Source organism: Micromonas commoda, chromosome 1 (genome assembly GCF_000090985.2).
Source record: "Micromonas commoda chromosome 1, complete sequence".
NCBI classification, from domain to species: Eukaryota; Viridiplantae; Chlorophyta; class Mamiellophyceae; order Mamiellales; family Mamiellaceae; genus Micromonas; species Micromonas commoda.
The window spans coordinates 1,050,420-1,066,708 of record NC_013038.1 but is presented as its reverse complement, the minus strand read 5'-3'; the positions used below and the strand labels follow the sequence as shown (position 1 = coordinate 1,066,708).

At 46.0% G+C, this 16,289-nt stretch overlaps 5 protein-coding genes across 5 annotated transcripts; 2 read left to right on the top strand and 3 right to left on the bottom strand.

The window, feature by feature from the left end:
• Positions 1-83: 83 nt before the first annotated feature.
• On the bottom strand, positions 84-1,553 carry MICPUN_93045 (predicted protein). The gene is made up of 2 exons (XM_002507165.1): positions 1,319-1,553; positions 84-889 (listed from the first exon to the last, which is right to left on the bottom strand). Exons 1-2 carry the CDS (start codon positions 1,477-1,479, stop codon positions 364-366), a joined length of 687 nt encoding a protein of 228 aa, XP_002507211.1. The 5' UTR covers positions 1,480-1,553; the 3' UTR covers positions 84-363.
• Positions 1,554-2,244: 691 nt separating this feature from the next.
• On the top strand, positions 2,245-3,980 carry DUF667 (duf667-containing protein). Its single transcript, XM_002507560.1, has 8 exons — positions 2,245-2,518; positions 2,649-2,662; positions 2,741-2,878; positions 2,935-3,051; positions 3,158-3,208; positions 3,279-3,384; positions 3,462-3,592; positions 3,653-3,980. The coding sequence occupies exons 1-8, from the start codon at positions 2,512-2,514 to the stop codon at positions 3,659-3,661; spliced, it is 573 nt and encodes a 190-aa protein (XP_002507606.1). The 5' UTR covers positions 2,245-2,511; the 3' UTR covers positions 3,662-3,980.
• A 1,070-nt stretch (positions 3,981-5,050) lies between these two features.
• Positions 5,051-7,423, top strand: MICPUN_55222 (predicted protein; the record flags this gene model as incomplete). The annotated part of the gene is made up of 5 exons (XM_002507559.1): positions 5,051-5,082; positions 5,168-5,244; positions 5,763-6,046; positions 6,116-6,422; positions 6,468-7,423. The coding sequence occupies 5 exons, from the start codon at positions 5,051-5,053 to the stop codon at positions 7,253-7,255; spliced, it is 1,488 nt and encodes a 495-aa protein (XP_002507605.1). The 3' UTR covers positions 7,256-7,423.
• Positions 7,424-7,492: 69 nt separating this feature from the next.
• MICPUN_55221 (predicted protein) lies at positions 7,493-8,764 on the bottom strand. The gene is made up of 2 exons (XM_002507164.1): positions 8,572-8,764; positions 7,493-8,503 (listed from the first exon to the last, which is right to left on the bottom strand). The coding sequence occupies exons 1-2, from the start codon at positions 8,621-8,623 to the stop codon at positions 7,731-7,733; spliced, it is 825 nt and encodes a 274-aa protein (XP_002507210.1). The 5' UTR covers positions 8,624-8,764; the 3' UTR covers positions 7,493-7,730.
• A 3,645-nt stretch (positions 8,765-12,409) lies between these two features.
• MICPUN_89596 (predicted protein) lies at positions 12,410-15,537 on the bottom strand. The gene is made up of 3 exons (XM_002507163.1): positions 15,410-15,537; positions 13,658-15,266; positions 12,410-13,489 (listed from the first exon to the last, which is right to left on the bottom strand). Exons 1-3 carry the CDS (start codon positions 15,424-15,426, stop codon positions 12,815-12,817), a joined length of 2,301 nt encoding a protein of 766 aa, XP_002507209.1. The 5' UTR covers positions 15,427-15,537; the 3' UTR covers positions 12,410-12,814.
• Between the last annotated feature and the right edge of the window lie 752 nt (positions 15,538-16,289).

The window sequence follows — 16,289 nt, the reverse complement described above, 5'->3', positions numbered from 1 at the left end:
ATAAACGATACCAGGTGATTGTTACATTTTGGGAAGTTGGGGTCGTCTAAGATCGGCTATGCCGAATAAGTTTAAATATCCATATATCGTATTTATATCTTCATATTAAAAACGTCACGCCTGGTAGGTTGAAATTCATAATACCTTACTTCGTATGTATGGTATGATTTGATATATCATATGATATCATAAATAAGTTTCGAAATAGTAGTGATCTACTACGGCAAGCTACCAGTCTGGTCAGTTATTGAGATTTCCGCGTTGAACTGCCGCGAAGCGTAAGATGTGGGTTTTGTTTTCGGCACTGATGATAGAGAGAATACATGTCGACGATGCAATTTTAAATGTCGCTATGTAATCAAATTAGGCCCCGACTCGGTCCTTGTAAACGCGAGCGGGCTGAAGAAACAGAGTACCTGTAGGACGCGCCTCCAGCCGACCGTGGTTCTCGTAAAGCTTTGCATTCACACCGTCAGGCTGAATACGACCCTCCTGTTTCCAAGCGACGTAGTCCTCACGTGTGAACTTGGTGAATCCCCATTGGCGGGAGGTAACTATCTTTTGACGACCAGGAAACTTAAATTTTGCACGGCGGAAGGCCTCAACAGCCTTTGCGCCGTGCACATCCTTCGTTCTGATGGAGAGCATGATCTGACCGATGGCGATGCGCGCCGCGGTACCCTGCACCTTGCCGAAAGCGCCGCGCATGCCGGTTTGGAGACGATCCGCTCCGGCGCATGAGAGCATCTTATTAATGCGAAGGCAATGAAAGGGATGGAGGCGAACACGGAGGTGGAACTGGTCCTTGCCAGCGTTCTTCACCATGTATTTATTGGCTGCGATGCGGCCGGCCTCCATCGCTTCGGAAGAAACCTGCTCTTTCTCGAAACTGTGAATTGAAAGGCGAATTGGATTACGAAATCAGTCGTGGATCTGCTCGAGCGTGAAAGATAACCACCGCGGATGAAGAAAGAAGACCAAGTAGGGCTTCGATGTGCAAGTTTCACCGCGCGAGAATAGTGCATAAGCAGCACTTCATTGAAAAGTTGAAAATGTAAGCCGGGAAAAAAGTGAAGATCTTGAGGTCTCGCCTCGATGTCGCACGCGAACAACCAGTGACGCAGCGGTAGTTTACGCGTCTTTCGACTGCACGGTGAGCTTGACAAAACCCTAGAAACTCGCCGAGGCGTCGTGCGGCCGCGTGTCGATAATGAACATCGCGCCGCGAGCAATTCGCGTTGCATGTCGACATGTCAAAATATGCAGGGGAAAATGGGGAAGGGGAGAAGGGGAGAGTAAATCCCTTCCTGGGCTTTACCTTACGAGATGTACGCAAGTGGGGAACGCATCCACCGAGTACTTCTTCATTCCCGCGTCATAGATGCGGATTTTCGGATCGGGGACGCCGCGGCAGTACCTGGACTTGGGATAAGGTTTGTTCTTTATCACGCGGTAGCATTTCGCTGGTCGTCGCGCCATCGCGGCAAACAGGTAGCCGGAAATATGCGTGCCAGGATAGGGCAGGCGAGTGAACCTCAAGTAGGGTTTCTCGTCAGCTCAAGTACTGCACATATTGTCACGGGAACAACCATTTTATTTGCCACCTTCGTTCGAAGGTATAGATACGAACCTTCATTATTCGTTTCTACCTTCGTATCTTCGTAAATTATTGCTAAATCTAGCAAAAATTTACCTTCATCATATTATCATATAATAAGTTATTTTTTAATATCATATACCCATATATACCTTCATATATATGAAGTTATATATAAATACCTTCATATGATATCAATATAATACCATCACTATATATCTTCCACTTATCTTCGATACATCATAAATACCTTCATATAGCAATTTTGAAAATTACAACGAAAATTGCTATGGTAATAAGTACGAGACCGTACGAAGGATAAAAAATCGTTGGGTTTAACGCCGCATTTCGATTTTTTTTGGTTTTAGCAATTTTTTGCAATTTTGAGCAAAATGGTTTTGACGAAACCAGTACTTTTTAATATATGGTGATATTCTGAATTTCAACAGGTAGGGTGTGACACTTTTTTCATATCATATTAATTCAAGAAAGATTAATAATGATAACCCGCGTATTACACATTTGCGTGAGAACATAGGCGTTACGATCTATGACAAAATACCAGTGAACGTCATCACGCGAGTTACTCATGTAAATCGTGTACATAGTCTCAGAGACCATGCCTGTTTTGGCAGATTTTAAGTTCACGAACTCTTTCTCAGAACGAGGACTTCCCAACCGAGAACGGAATACCCAAACGACAACGATTTCCTGGTCATCAGAAAGCTGGCCGCGGCGCTTCTTGAATAAGCTAGAAAATCAGTGACGCTATAGAAGAGCCCCACGTCAACAGCACCACTGGGACCTATTCGAACTTCCGGCCCGTCTCAAGCAAAGCGCAATTTGTGTCAGTCACGTCCGTCAGACTCTCAAAAGACACCATTCGCGTTGGGACGAAGCCTAACTTTGACGCGATGTTCAGTAAGTATTGCTGCAATTGTTCTCACTCGTGCGCTCGAATGTGATGCTATGGGTCGTGCCTTGTCGAAGGACTTTTCCTTCCTTCTTCTCACGACTGACAGTCTTCATCCGTTTGCTTCCTTGTGTGCAGAAAATACATTCCAGGTGAGCGAACCAACCGCATGTTCGATGCTTTGGGGTCTCGAACCGTAAACTCCAACGTGATGTAACGTTCGCCTGCAGAGTGGATTCCTTTCCATCCTGTACAGTATCGGAAGCCAACCGCTCCAAATTTGGGACAAAAAATGCCGGAATGGCCACATCAGAAGAATAACTGACAAGGATATCCAGTCATCTGTTCTCGAAATAATGGGAACGAATGTAAGAATGATCTCCTGCATTCGTAATCCCGCTCCATGATGTTTGGCACATCACAGGTGTCTACCATCTTCATCGCATGCCCTGGAGATGAAAAGCAAACCTTAGGAATAAAGCTTCCTTTCTTGGTCATGATCATAAAAAACTTGAAAAAATACTTTTCTTTTGAAGTACAGGTTTGACCAACACTGGACGCGTCTTCACGATTTGTAGAATGCACACCTCCATCTTTCAACGAGTGCAAGATTACCTCTGGTAACTTTTAATTCGTTGCCGCTTTAGGTATTGGATGATAAGAATGTCCGCCGCAGATTTCGCGCATCCAACTACCAGGTGAGTCTGGCTGCCGCCAAGAAAAACTATCTAAGCGGAGACTTCTTCTCAAATTGCCCCGGCATCGCAGTCGACAACTCGCGTGAAACCTTTCATTTGTACCATGCCTATGCGACTTGATGAAGGATGGAATCAGATTCAGTTTAATCTTTCCGATTTCACACGGCGAGCTTATGGTAGGCAAAATTCCCCTGCTTTTCTGGTTAAAAACCGCCCTGGGACTAATTATGGAACTAATTAATTAATCCATCAGGAACAAATTACATCGAAACGCTCCGTGTCCAAATTCATGCAAATTGCCGCATCAGGCGCATATATTTTTCAGATCGTCTGTATACTGAAGAAGAGCTACCGCAAGAGTTTAAGCTTTTCCTTCCAATCCAGGTGAGTCGGCGTTTCAGAGTTGCGTTTGAGTGCCAGGTTGTTCTCAGAAAGACTTCCCAGAAATCTTAATCGGATGGGCCACGAAACAATGCCAGAAGAAAGTGATCGGTCTAATGCCTTGACAGGCGAGACATTGTGCACGTTGAACTTACGCCAACGAAGGGAACTTAGTCGAGTTTCAAGCAAGTCGCTATATATTATTTGAGGAAGCACGACAACTTTCTGTTCACCAGTTTCAAAGTTACGAAGGTACCTTCGATTCGTTTGTACCTTCGCACGTACCTTCGAATAGGATCGAAGGTAGACTACCTTCGTTCGAAGCAGAATAATGTAGATATTCCATAGTCTATAACATCATGTAATAAATAAACTCTTCGTACGTACCAAACAATTGCAAGGTATTCTGGATTTCAGGCAGGTGTGGACACCCCGGAGATAATAATAATAATAATAATAATAATAATAATAATACCGTAAGGGAGGATTAACTCAAGAATGACGAGTTAACTGAAAATTTTCGTTCTGAAAATATCGTTCTGAAAAATTTTCCCCTCCGGGATGTCCACAGCTGCCTGAAATCCAGAATACGTACGAACAAACGAACGAACGAACGAAGATACGAGATAAGCCGAGCTAAGCGGGGTTGGGCCGTACATATGGAAGACTAGAGCAAGATCATGCATTAAATTCCCGTTGCTCGTCCATTTATATTGCTTTAACATAGTCTAGTTACGAACGCGACCTGCATGGTGATTAGTACAAATTCTCTACCATGTGGTTATGTCATACGAGTTAAGCAAATCAGCCATCGTACGGTACATGACTATATCGTACGCATGAATAAAAATCGTATGGATAAATATACAAATGCGAATTATTACCTATCTCCGCTTAACAGTCGCTTAACTATGACCTTATTAATTAACTTGATTGATGGTTCACACTTATTTACTTGCTTGCTTGATTGAAATCCAGAATATAATAATCACTGTTAAGAAATGTTTTTGCCCCGGGGCGGGAATGGTCATCCTTGAGTTAATTTCCCCTTGTGAATCCTGAAGCGTGCCACGCGCTGACGGGAGCGGTTTTTCACCTGAGCAAAATGCGCGCTCTGTAGCCGCTGACGCGCGAGTGACAAGCGGCACGCTGTATCTTTAGGGTTTGCGCCGTGCCTTTAGGGGGTTGGGGCTGGGTTTTCAGGGTTTAGAGTTCAAACAGCCGCGAAGCTGCTCGTCGGCCACTCCCTATGCACATCCTGAAGCGTGCGTGCCACGCCCAAAAAAAAATTCACAGATGTAATTTTTTACGTCATGTAACACTTACCCAGATAGAGATGATGTGCGTGGTAAAATTACATGATCCGTTTGGTAAAAGTACTGAAACGATACCTCTTACGCATGTATGCACGATCCGATCATGCATGCATGCATGTTGAGCTTGTATGGGCTTTTAGTTCCGATGGAGCATCCGTACAAATTCTCTACCATGTGGTTATGTAATTAACTTTATTTTACATGAAGTTTTATTTACATCATGATTGCAGTCAATATCAGTTTTGCGGGATCTCTCTCGAAGGACAACCGGCAGTGTCGCGCAACCCGAGGTTTTCTTTAACGAACAAGGCCCGCAACTTGCTCAACCGCAGCGACTAGGTGCGCTTAACAACCCGTCGCACATGCTGCACAATCCTTGTCACCGATGCCCGTGTTTCCGACCTGGTTTTCGCACAAAAATGCCGGTCTCTCAGTCCGCGAGGTCCGGAAACCCGGTCGAACTGGTCGGCACTTACAGCGTCAACCGCCATGGCTTGATATTCCTCATCTTGCATCGATTGCGTAGATGTGGTGGGAAATTGCCATGAACATATCCGTCGACGCTCGCCATCCTAGCGCACCCTTCCTCATCCAGAACGGCGGCGGCTGCGTTTATCTTGTTCAAGTAAAGGAGGACACCACCTAACTCAGCGCGGATCTCACGTTATTCCGAGAATCCGCCGGTTTTGGCCTGCATCGTGTCTCTCGTCACCACTCTACTGCTCGTTCATGTCCACCTTGCATATCGCGAGGGAAATGTCTAACCACGGCCGTCTTTGACGTTCCCCAAAATAGGTTTTTGCGACCCCTAGCGAAGATGAGTACACATGCTCAGTTTCAGATGTTGCCTCGTGCAGCTGTTCCCACCCAGCAGTTCCGCTCTCGCTCTCTATCATTTTCGTTTTCCTGCAATCAGCCCATTCGGAAGGCCTCGGCCATAAAGGTGTCCGCAGTGGCGTCGGATGCAGACGAAATCGCTCTTCTGGAGAAGATGCTAAAGCTAGCAAGAGAGCGCAAAGAAAAGGAAACCATTCCTGCCACTCCGACCTCGGGAGAATATGACGGCAAAGGATTCACAATCAAAACATTCAATGCAATTTCCCCTGTTGGACTGGACAAGTATCCTCGTGGCAAATACATCGTTTCCGGTGATGACACTACTCTTCCTGATCCACCGATGGGTGTGATGCTTCGATCACACAAACTGCAGCTAGACGATGTCCCCCCGACTGTCCGCGCCATAGTTCGCTGCGGAGCAGGGACCAATAACATACCCGTCAAAGAAATGACAGAACGGGGCATTCCTGTCTTCAACACCCCCGGAGCAAATGCAAATGCGGTCAAGGAGCTCGTCATCTGTGGACTTCTTCTCGCCTCACGTGGCATCGTTGAAGGCAACTTCCATGTCAACAACGTCATCAACAAGGAAGAAAATGGAGATTACGACAGAATTTCTAAGCGCATCGAGACTGATAAGGCTATGTTTGGTGGTCAGGAAATTCAAGGAAAGACGATAGGTGTGATTGGTCTTGGGGCCATCGGCTCTCGGGTTGTGTCTGCAGCACTGGGTCTCGGAATGAAGGTCATCGGTTATGATCCCGTGCTATCACTTGAGGCGGCTTTACAGCTCCCCGGTGACCGCATGAAACGTGTCACTGAGCTTGATGAACTCTTTGCGGAGGCAGATTATATTACCGTTCACGTGCCTTACATCAAAGGTGTCACCCATCACCTGATAAACTCTGAAGCTTTAGCAAAATGCAAGCCAAACGTCCACTTACTCAACTTCGCGCGCGGTGAGATAATTGATGGCGCGGCCGTGAAATCTGGTTATGATAACGGGGCCCTGACTGGCAAGTACATCTCCGATTTCTCGGATCCGGATCTTATGGGGCATCCTCAACATATTGTGCTGCCCCATCTTGGAGCTTCAACAGAAGAGGCAGAGGAGAACTCAGCTGCGATGGCGGCAGCGACTATGATGGACTTCCTCGAGACGGGCACCATCAGAAACTCGGTCAACTTTCCAACGACCATCCTCGCTCCACAGAAGAACTCATCTGGAGCCCGACTATGCATCGTAAATCGGAATGAGCCTGGAGCCCTTGGTGAGATAACCACATTTTTGGGCTCCAAGGGTCTGAACATTTCCCAGCAAATAAATACATCTCGCGGCGACATCGCCTATACTGTGATTGATTTCACGAATCAACCAGAGGATGCGGAGGCTCTCCAGGTAGAACTTGCAGCAGCTTGCAACTTTATCATCTCTCTGCGGTTTCTAGGAATGGTTTTCAACGATGAACTTGGAGAACCGGGGACATATTTCTATGTTTCTTGGGCCCAGTGACCGAGCAGTTTCATTCCGCATGATCAAGCGAAGTTATTTAGCTAACACGCTGAATGACTCGTTCCTCGCGGAAAAGGATTCTTCTGTTACTTTCGTAATTAAAATTAGTTTTTGTAATGAGAACAGAGCCAGCTGTGTAAATAATGCATGCGTGGTTCACTTTTTCTGGTTCAAAAACCCAGTGCATGGGTGGTGTCGGGAAGGCGAGACCGCGCGTGGACGACGCGCACGCAACCACACAGGGACGGGATCATCACCGACGGCCGCATTCGGTATCGTTCGATCCTCGAATGGCCGAAGCGCAACATGGGACGTGTTCTCATGCGGGCGGGCAAGAATACCAGAGAGTGGTGAACCGAAATGAAATAAGAACTGATCTGGAGAGCTACCATGCATATACCTGTATTTGGAAACGTGAAAGCGAAATTCGCTTCTCAGCTTAACGTCTATTTGCCCTGGTACGCTGAAGCTCTGGCTAGGGCAACTTTTTATGAGTGGAAGCGCCTGAAAAGCTGCCACCAGTGTTATTCGAAGCTTGCATTCGTCCTTGACGTCTGAGACTTTGGACTAAATCGTCCTGTGACACGTGCCTCAGAGCGATGAGGTCTCCTTCATAGTCGTTATAGTCAAAATTCAGGGATAGCTGGGCAATATGGGACCTGTGTGCGCCAACTTTCCCACCTCTGCTGTCTTGCCCGTGAAGCTCACACCAGACCATCATGCGATCGTACGCGCGTGCCGCCTCGTCCTCATAGTCAAAGCAGCCCAACGATGTCGGTTTACCGTTTCTCCTAAACTGCGCTTCCCATCGGCGAGTAGGAAATGTTTGGTGTACTCCTCGATATTTTGAAGTGTATGTTCTTCCAGACGAGACTCCTTTCTGCCGCGCAACTTTATGCACTGATTGACGTGTTCCCATGTCAACGTTGTAGCGGCCTACGCATTGAATGTGTGGATTTCGTGCACAATGCATCATTTGCAGGTACATTGGGTCACATGACCAACCGGGAACTAAAAAGCAATCTGTCTGGCGCGACAGCTTGTGCAAGACCCTTTTCAGTTTGCCCGAGGGGAATGACTGTGATTTTTTATAAAACAGGTCAAACAGTTCAATCGAAAACTGTAAAATTACACTCACCCCAAAAGCCGAAGGTAACGCGGTAAAGCTGGCAATGCTCTCGCGGAGATTTGGTAGTGACGGCGCAACACGTGCAACGCACAACTTTTGTCCTTCGCGTGAGCTGAACTCTGATGAAGGAAGGAAAAAGTTAAGCAATCATAGCGAAGAAGATCGATCTAGTAGTAAACAGCCTCACTCATTCCAGTGACATAATGTACCGCCGAACGCTGGTCGGTAGGCGAACTCATGCGGCTTTCTGATGGGAATCAGTTTCCCTTGTGCCGTTGATCGACGTTGTCTGTGTTCGATACCTACTTTCTAAGGTAGTGATGAGAAGATAGTCTCCGACCGAGGCGATGCGGGAACGCATTTCGCAAAGTGGTGCGGTGCGGCCACTGACCTGGTTGAAATTTTCAGAATACATAAGAGTAGACTATACTCTTATCCCATATTAAATGATACCTTCGTAATAATATGTAATAAGATAATAATAATATTACCTTCGAAGGTAATATATGTAAGATAATAATAATTCTCCAAAGGTGGTCGGCTTTAGCCGAGGAGGCATGCGTGTATACGTACGTACATATACACGATTTTATCTTTATTTTATTGAGAAGCTAGGTATTTACCACGAATCCCGACCACTAACCCCTGAGTTAGAAATTAGTGACCGTACATATACACGATACTGTCATACATACGTAGATAGTTTAACATCGTTCGTACTAATAATAAGTAAGGCTTGAATTACATCTTTATTTTTAGGTCGTTGCGAAACTCAGTGCAAGTGGCAGGAGCGGCGTTCGTCGCCGGCCAGGGATCCGGCGGAAGCAGAGATGAAGAAGGCGACGAGCAAACAAGAAAATATGACAAGACCGTTCACAATAACCGACACATGAGCAAACGCATATCATCCCTACACGAGCTGGTCTAATAATGTAAACTACGACACAAATACATGTCTTCGTTCGTACCTTCATTCATTCATTCGTACCATCGTTCGTCCCCACGTTCGTACTTACCGTAACAAAAATACGTTTAAAATATGTAAATGTAAATATCCAACCCTATTTAAATACGCGTTTATATGAGTAAACATAGTGTGACAACTATATGGGACACTGACTCAAAATTCTCGAGCTAAAAATTCAAAAATGTCGACAACTATACGTAGCGCTAGACCATCGTTTTTGATTTAATGATGTCAAAAATGTCAACAATGCATAGAACGATGGACCATCATTCTTGATTTAATGATGTCAAAAATGTTGACAATGTATGGAACGGATAGACCATCGACCTTGATAAACGATACCAGGTGATTGATACATTTTGGAAGTTGGGGTCGTGTAAGATCGGCTATGCCGAATAAGTATAATATGATAATTAAAATTTCGTACGTTTCATATGTACGTACGAAGCTGTTCTAGCTGTATGTGGATATATGTGTAACTTTTACCTTCCTTCGTACGAAGGTACCTTCGAAGGTAATAAATAACCTTCATTCGTTCGTTCGTTCGTTCGTTCGTGTATTACTTGTAAACAAATAACTTTTACCTTCGTAAATAATATGACTACGAGCGTATATGATAGTATTCTGAATTTCATGAGGGTGAGGTACTTTTCCTATAACTTAATTCAATTAATAATAAGATAATGAACTGATAGAATGATAAAAATTCTCCAGGGGGGGAGTGTTGTGGTGGTCGGGGTTTTCAAACACTGATTTTGGGGTTCGACCCCAGGTGGATCGGCATAGCCTACGACGACGAGGGCTCGTTCTTCACTGTCATGTTTTCTGTGAAGACCTGGCAAGAAGACGCAACTATCGCGCGCAAGCATGTGTGGAGCGAACGCCTCGAACAGACTCTCGGACTCGAGAATACTTTTGACAAGACTGTACAAATTTATTAACCATCCTTAAATCAACGTTGACGAATTACGAAGGTAAAAATGAAAGATGTTCACAATGTATGGAACGAATAGCCCGTGACTCCTGGTTGACGATATATACCAGGTCTGTGGGACATTTTTATGATCTCATTCCAGTGAATCGGCTACGGGATATGCCGAATAAGACTCGAATAATAAGTACGAACGAAGGTAATACGGTATTCTGGATTTCAACCAGCAGGTTGAACATTCCCTAACGAATGAAGATAACTTTATTTTATGAAATGATATAAGATAGATATCATATGATATCACCTGTAACTTTATTTGGAGCTAAAGGTACCATTGATTTAATCGTCGTATATGGTACCTTCGTAACATATAGTCATCAAATTCGTTCCAACGTAAACTCAGACTTATCATCCTATCGTTAACCCTAAGCGATACATATATATGCGAAGGTACGAAGATAGACTAGTGCTACCTTCGTATTTATTGTGCCAAACGGTTGCGTGGTCTTACCTCGCCTTTCTTTCAAGGGCTTGTGTCGTGATATGCAATCCAGTGCGCTCGAAAGGAGAGAAAACTGGGAAATTTTATTCCTTGCACCTTGACTCAGAAATTATGGGTTCCTTGCGGCACTCGACTGGCGACGACACGGGAAACACCGTGTCATTGGACGCTGGGGACGTCACAAGATGGATGCTTCAATTCTTCAAGGAAAATAATTTGCCACGTTCCTATGCAGCGCTTGAGGGTGAAAGTCAGGCATGTACCCGACATTCGTCATTTTTTCGTGACGCGTGCTGCAGCGCGAGTCCTCTTCAGTACACGCAACAAGTGCTCTGGTTTTTGACTTTGTCCACATCTGTCAGGCCTCCCTAAACTCACTAGAGAACTCGAGCGATCTACTAGCAAACTACCTGATGAGCGGCCGCTGGGACGTGGTCCTACCCGAAGTCACAGGTCTCAAGATGCCCAAAGACAAACTGCAAGATCTATATGTCGATGTGATTATGGACTTGGTAGAGCTTTGTGAGCTCGATGCCGCGAGGACCTTAATGTACAGGTCGGATACGATGTCAAGGTTACGTTTAGAAAATCCCAAGCGCGTTTCTCGCCTAGAAAGATTCATCTGTGGTCTTTCTAGCACGAGTACAGAGGCACTGAAAATTCCAGGAGGTAGCAGAGGACAACGCCGTTTAAAAGTTGCACAAGATCTGTCTTCTGAAATCGACTGCTCTTCACCATCTCGAATGCTTGTTATGCTTGGGCGGTCCTTCACGTTGTCACATCAAGTTGGATTTCCAACCACAACATCATCACTGAAGTCATTACCGGGTATATTAGAGACGCGAAGTGCTGAAGATTTTTTTCCTTTCGTCGAACACCGCGTCATCAGTTTGGGAAAGAAGTCCTCTCCGTTGTGCATGTGTTTCTCTCCTGATGGTTTCCTTATTGCGGTTGGCTTCGCCGATGGCTTTGTGGAGTTGTGGGATTGGGATGGCGGAATAATTCACACCAGTAAAGGTTTAATGTTCCACGATGCTAGAGTGCTTGCTCTTGAATTCTCACTGAATGGTGACATGCTGGCTTCGGCGTGCCAACGTGGGAAAATCAAGGTTTGGAAGGTTGACAGTGGACAAATTCTTCGCAACTTTGACCGTGCGCATTCTCGAGGAATAACATCTGTTGCGTTCAGCCCAGACGGCAACCATATCCTTAGCGCATCGACAGATGCGACATTGCGAATTCATGGTCTTAAATCGGGAAGAATCATTAGGGATCTGCGTGGACACGCTGGCTGTGTCAATACGGCATGTTTCTTGGCTGATGGGGCAAGAGTTTTATCAGCGTCATCAGATGGTACTGTGCGACTTTGGAACGCCAAGAGCTCGGATACAATAGCAACATTTAAACCCGTGAACAGTGGGTCATCATCACGGTTGAGGACAACTGTCATCAGTGCTCTGCCTCTAAGAGATTCTCAGCACTGCTTGGTTTGCACCGGCTCTGGAAACGTGGATCTAATGACTCTCACGGGAATATTGATCAGATCATACTGTCCTGAATCTCAAGGGAAGAATTTTATCGCTTTTGCGCCTTCACCTCGGGCAAGACATGTTCATGCACTCACTGAAGAAGGAAATATATGTTCATTCAACGCAAGCTCAGGAAAACTAGTGAATGTGCTGCGAACTCAAGATGTCGAAGTGAATGACTTTTGCCACCATTCGTTCTCAAATGTCCTAGCGGCAATATCTTCCTCGGGAACCCTACGAGTATGGAAAACGAGCAGCGATATTGGAGCAGATGGCAATGTTTGATAGAGAGATGACCCTGTCAATGTCATAATGTAAATTGCGAACGCAGTTATATGCAAGATTTATTTGCCATGAATGTGAAGTACACCTGGAAAAAGTCGCCTTTCGATGCAGAAGATCATCCGTAAAAGCATCACAAAAAGTTAAATAGAACTTGGGATCGGATGTCTGCTTGATTCTGTAAGATATTACAAAGGTGCAGACATGTGCCAAGAGTAATTATAGAGGCTGCGCGACGATGTTTAGAACTTTTCCTGGGACATACACGACTTTTTGGATGGCCGTTTTGTCAGGCACAAACCTTGAAATGTTATCTTGTTGCATAGCCATGGCCAGCGCGTCTTCCTTGGGTGAATCCATCCCGAGCTCAATCCTCCCACGCATTTTCCCATTGACTTGGACTGCAAGCGTCACATTGTCATCCATCAGGTACTTTGTGTTTGCAACTGGCCATGTCTCATAGGCATTAGTGCTCTGGTTGCCCAGGCGCTCCCAAAGCTCCTCAGAGAGGTGAGGAGCATACGGACCAAGCAATAATGCGAAGGATTCTAGGATAACTTTAGGCCGCCGCTCCCATTTTGTGGCAGCATTTGTGAATTCCATCATTGCAGCAATAGCTGTATTGAACCGCATGTTCTCTGTCTCTTCGGTGACTTTTGCAATACACCTGTGAATAACTCTCAGCTGATCATCACTGGGTGTTTCGTCCGTGTACGAGTCGAATAGACGGTATGCACGTGCGAGAAAGCGACTACATCCCTCAACGCCTTTTGTCTGCCACACCTTTGTCTCACGCAAAGGTCCCATAAACATTTCGTATAAACGCAAGGAATCTGCGCCAAAATCCCTGACGATCTCATCAGGGTTCACGACGTTTCCACGGCTCTTACTCATCTTGTGGGCGCGCGCGTTTACTTTGATGGTTTCATCTTCAACTAGCACAAATCCGTCACCTTTCTTCTTCACATCGTCTGCATGCAGTTTCATCGTCCGATGTCCGCTAGGTTGTTTATTCGCACTCACAAATCTCCCAGCGTCATCAATGTGTGCTGTGTATTCCACCTCTCCTAAAATCATTCCCTGAGAGACCAGACGTTGGAAGGGTTCCTTCGTACTAACGGCACCGATATCATACAGTACTTTATGCCAGAATCGAGCATAAAGCAGGTGAAGTACTGCGTGCTCTGCACCGCCAACATAGAGGTCGACAGGCATCCAATATTTTTCCAGATCTCCGTCCACAAAGGCATCATCGTTCATGGGATCAATGAAGCGCAAGTAATACCAACACGAACCTGCCCATTGGGGCATTGTGTTTGTGTCCCGACGCGCAGCACTGACCCCGTCTCTTGGGTCAACTGTGTTCACCCATTCAGATATGTTTGCTAGCGGGCCTTCACCTGTTCCACTCGGTTTGAAGTTGTCCGTTTCTGGAAGGGTAAGTGGGAGATCAGAGTATGGGATAGGAACAGGTTTGTCTCGGTCATTATCTGCGTAAACAACAGGAAATGGCTCTCCCCAATAGCGCTGACGCGCGAATAGCCAATCCCGTAACTTGTAATTGATTGTTTTGGTCCCAACTGAGTTCTCTTCAAGCCATTCCAATATCCTTTGTCCTGCGTCGCTATTTGTCAGACCATTTACGTCTATTGCTTCGGACGCACTGTTTTGCATGAAGCCATCACCAGCGTAGCATGTACAGTCACCATCGGGCGGCGTAACCACCTGTATAACTGGTAATTCAAATGCAGCTGCAAATTCGTTGTCGCGTTCATCATGCGCCGGCACTGCCATGATAGCACCTGTCCCATAAGATCCAAGTACATAGTCCGCGACCCATATTGGGATTTCCTCTTCTGTAAGTGGATGCGTCGCATAAGCACCGGTAAAAATCCCAGTTTTCTCTTTTGCCAGGTCTGTACGCTCAAGGTCAGACTTTCTGCTTGATGTTTCTACGTATTCTCTCACCGCCGCTGCCTGCTCTTTAGAAGTCAACGTATGTATAAGTGGGTGTTCGGGTGCCAGGACAAGGTAAGTTACGCCAAATAACGTATCTGGACGCGTTGTGAACACTTCAACTTTTTCTTCTGCGCCTGGAAGCCGGAATGATAACCGAACGCCCTCTGATCGGCCAATCCAGTTTCTCTGCATCTCTTTGATACTCTCTGGCCAGTCTAAACCATCGAGGTCATCCAAAAGACGTTCAGCGTAGTCAGTAATCCGCAACATCCACTGTTTCATAGGCCTACGAACCACTGGATGGCCTCCGCGCTCAGAAAGGCCGTCGATGACTTCTTCATTAGCAAGGACAGTGCCAAGTGCAGGGCACCAGTTCACCGGCACCTCAGCCTGATACGCCAGACCTCGTTCAAGCAACTGTAGGAAAATCCATTGGGTCCACTTGTAGTACTTCGAGTCACTTGTCGCGACTTCGCGTTCCCAATCGTACGAGAACCCTAGAGACTTTAGCTGTTCCCTGAACCTTCCAACATTTGTATTGGTTGTATGTCTTGGGTGGGTACCGGTTTCGATCGCATACTGCTCAGCAGGTAGGCCAAAAGCGTCCCAGCCCATAGGATGAAGGACATTGTGTCCAGTCATGCGCTTGTATCGCGCTATAATATCTGTCGCAGTATAACCTTCGGGATGACCGACATGAAGACCTGCGCCACTGTTCGAGAAGGTGGCAAGGAAGTTCAGAGTAGGTCAGTGAGAAAGGCTTTCTTATTACCATTGACGAGTAAACTAGTTCGGTTACGGCGAGCACTGTTGCGAAGGCGCTTCCAGGGGGTACGGCAAAACTGGGGCATGCACCTCGGGTAAGGGAACATGTCCAATGCATAAAATTTGGGTTTGCTCGTGTCAACTTGGTCAGGCGTCCGAAACGTCTGATTTTCAGACCAATATGCTTGCCACTTGCTTTCGATATCTTTGTGCGGGTATCCGTTGTTTCGTTTAGGCCCATCGGAACTCTTGGCTGGATCAGCGACAGCAAGAGCCTGGACTCCTCTGGCGTCGGACGTCGACGGAGAGGAGACAGATGTTTGACAAGGTCTCCACAAATCTGCACGAATACGGCAGTGTTGCGTCGCAGCCGATTTCACAGCTGCTAATCGGCGGCGACAGCTCGACAACTGCGAGACTCGGGCTGCCGACGAGCTCGATAGGCGAGCTCGGGTGAACGATGCAGACCGAATCGCCGCAGTCATGGGGACTACCCGGCCAGAGAAACAGAGCGTCATTGACCGTATCAGCGAGGGATAAATCTGCAGGTATCTTCTGCGCGTGAGGGAAATGGAGAAGGAGGCTCAGCCAAAAATATGCCCCAAGCATAAAATAAATACCTTCGTACCTTCGTAATAAGCTTTCGTACCATATTCATACATCATCACGTATCTATACATATATACGAAGTAAAAAGAGCATTAAATAAATATAAAAACGACATATTCGGCATAGCCGATCTTACACGACCCCAACTTCCAAAATGTAACAATCACCTGGTATCGTTTATCAAGGTCGATGGTCTATCCGTTCCATACATTGTCAACATTTTTGACACCATTAAATCAAGAACGATGGTCTAGCGCTACATATAGTTGACGACATTTTTTACATCGTTAAATGAACGACGGTCTATCCGTTCCTTTTACATTGTTGACATTTTTGGATTTTTAGCTCGAGAATCTTGAGT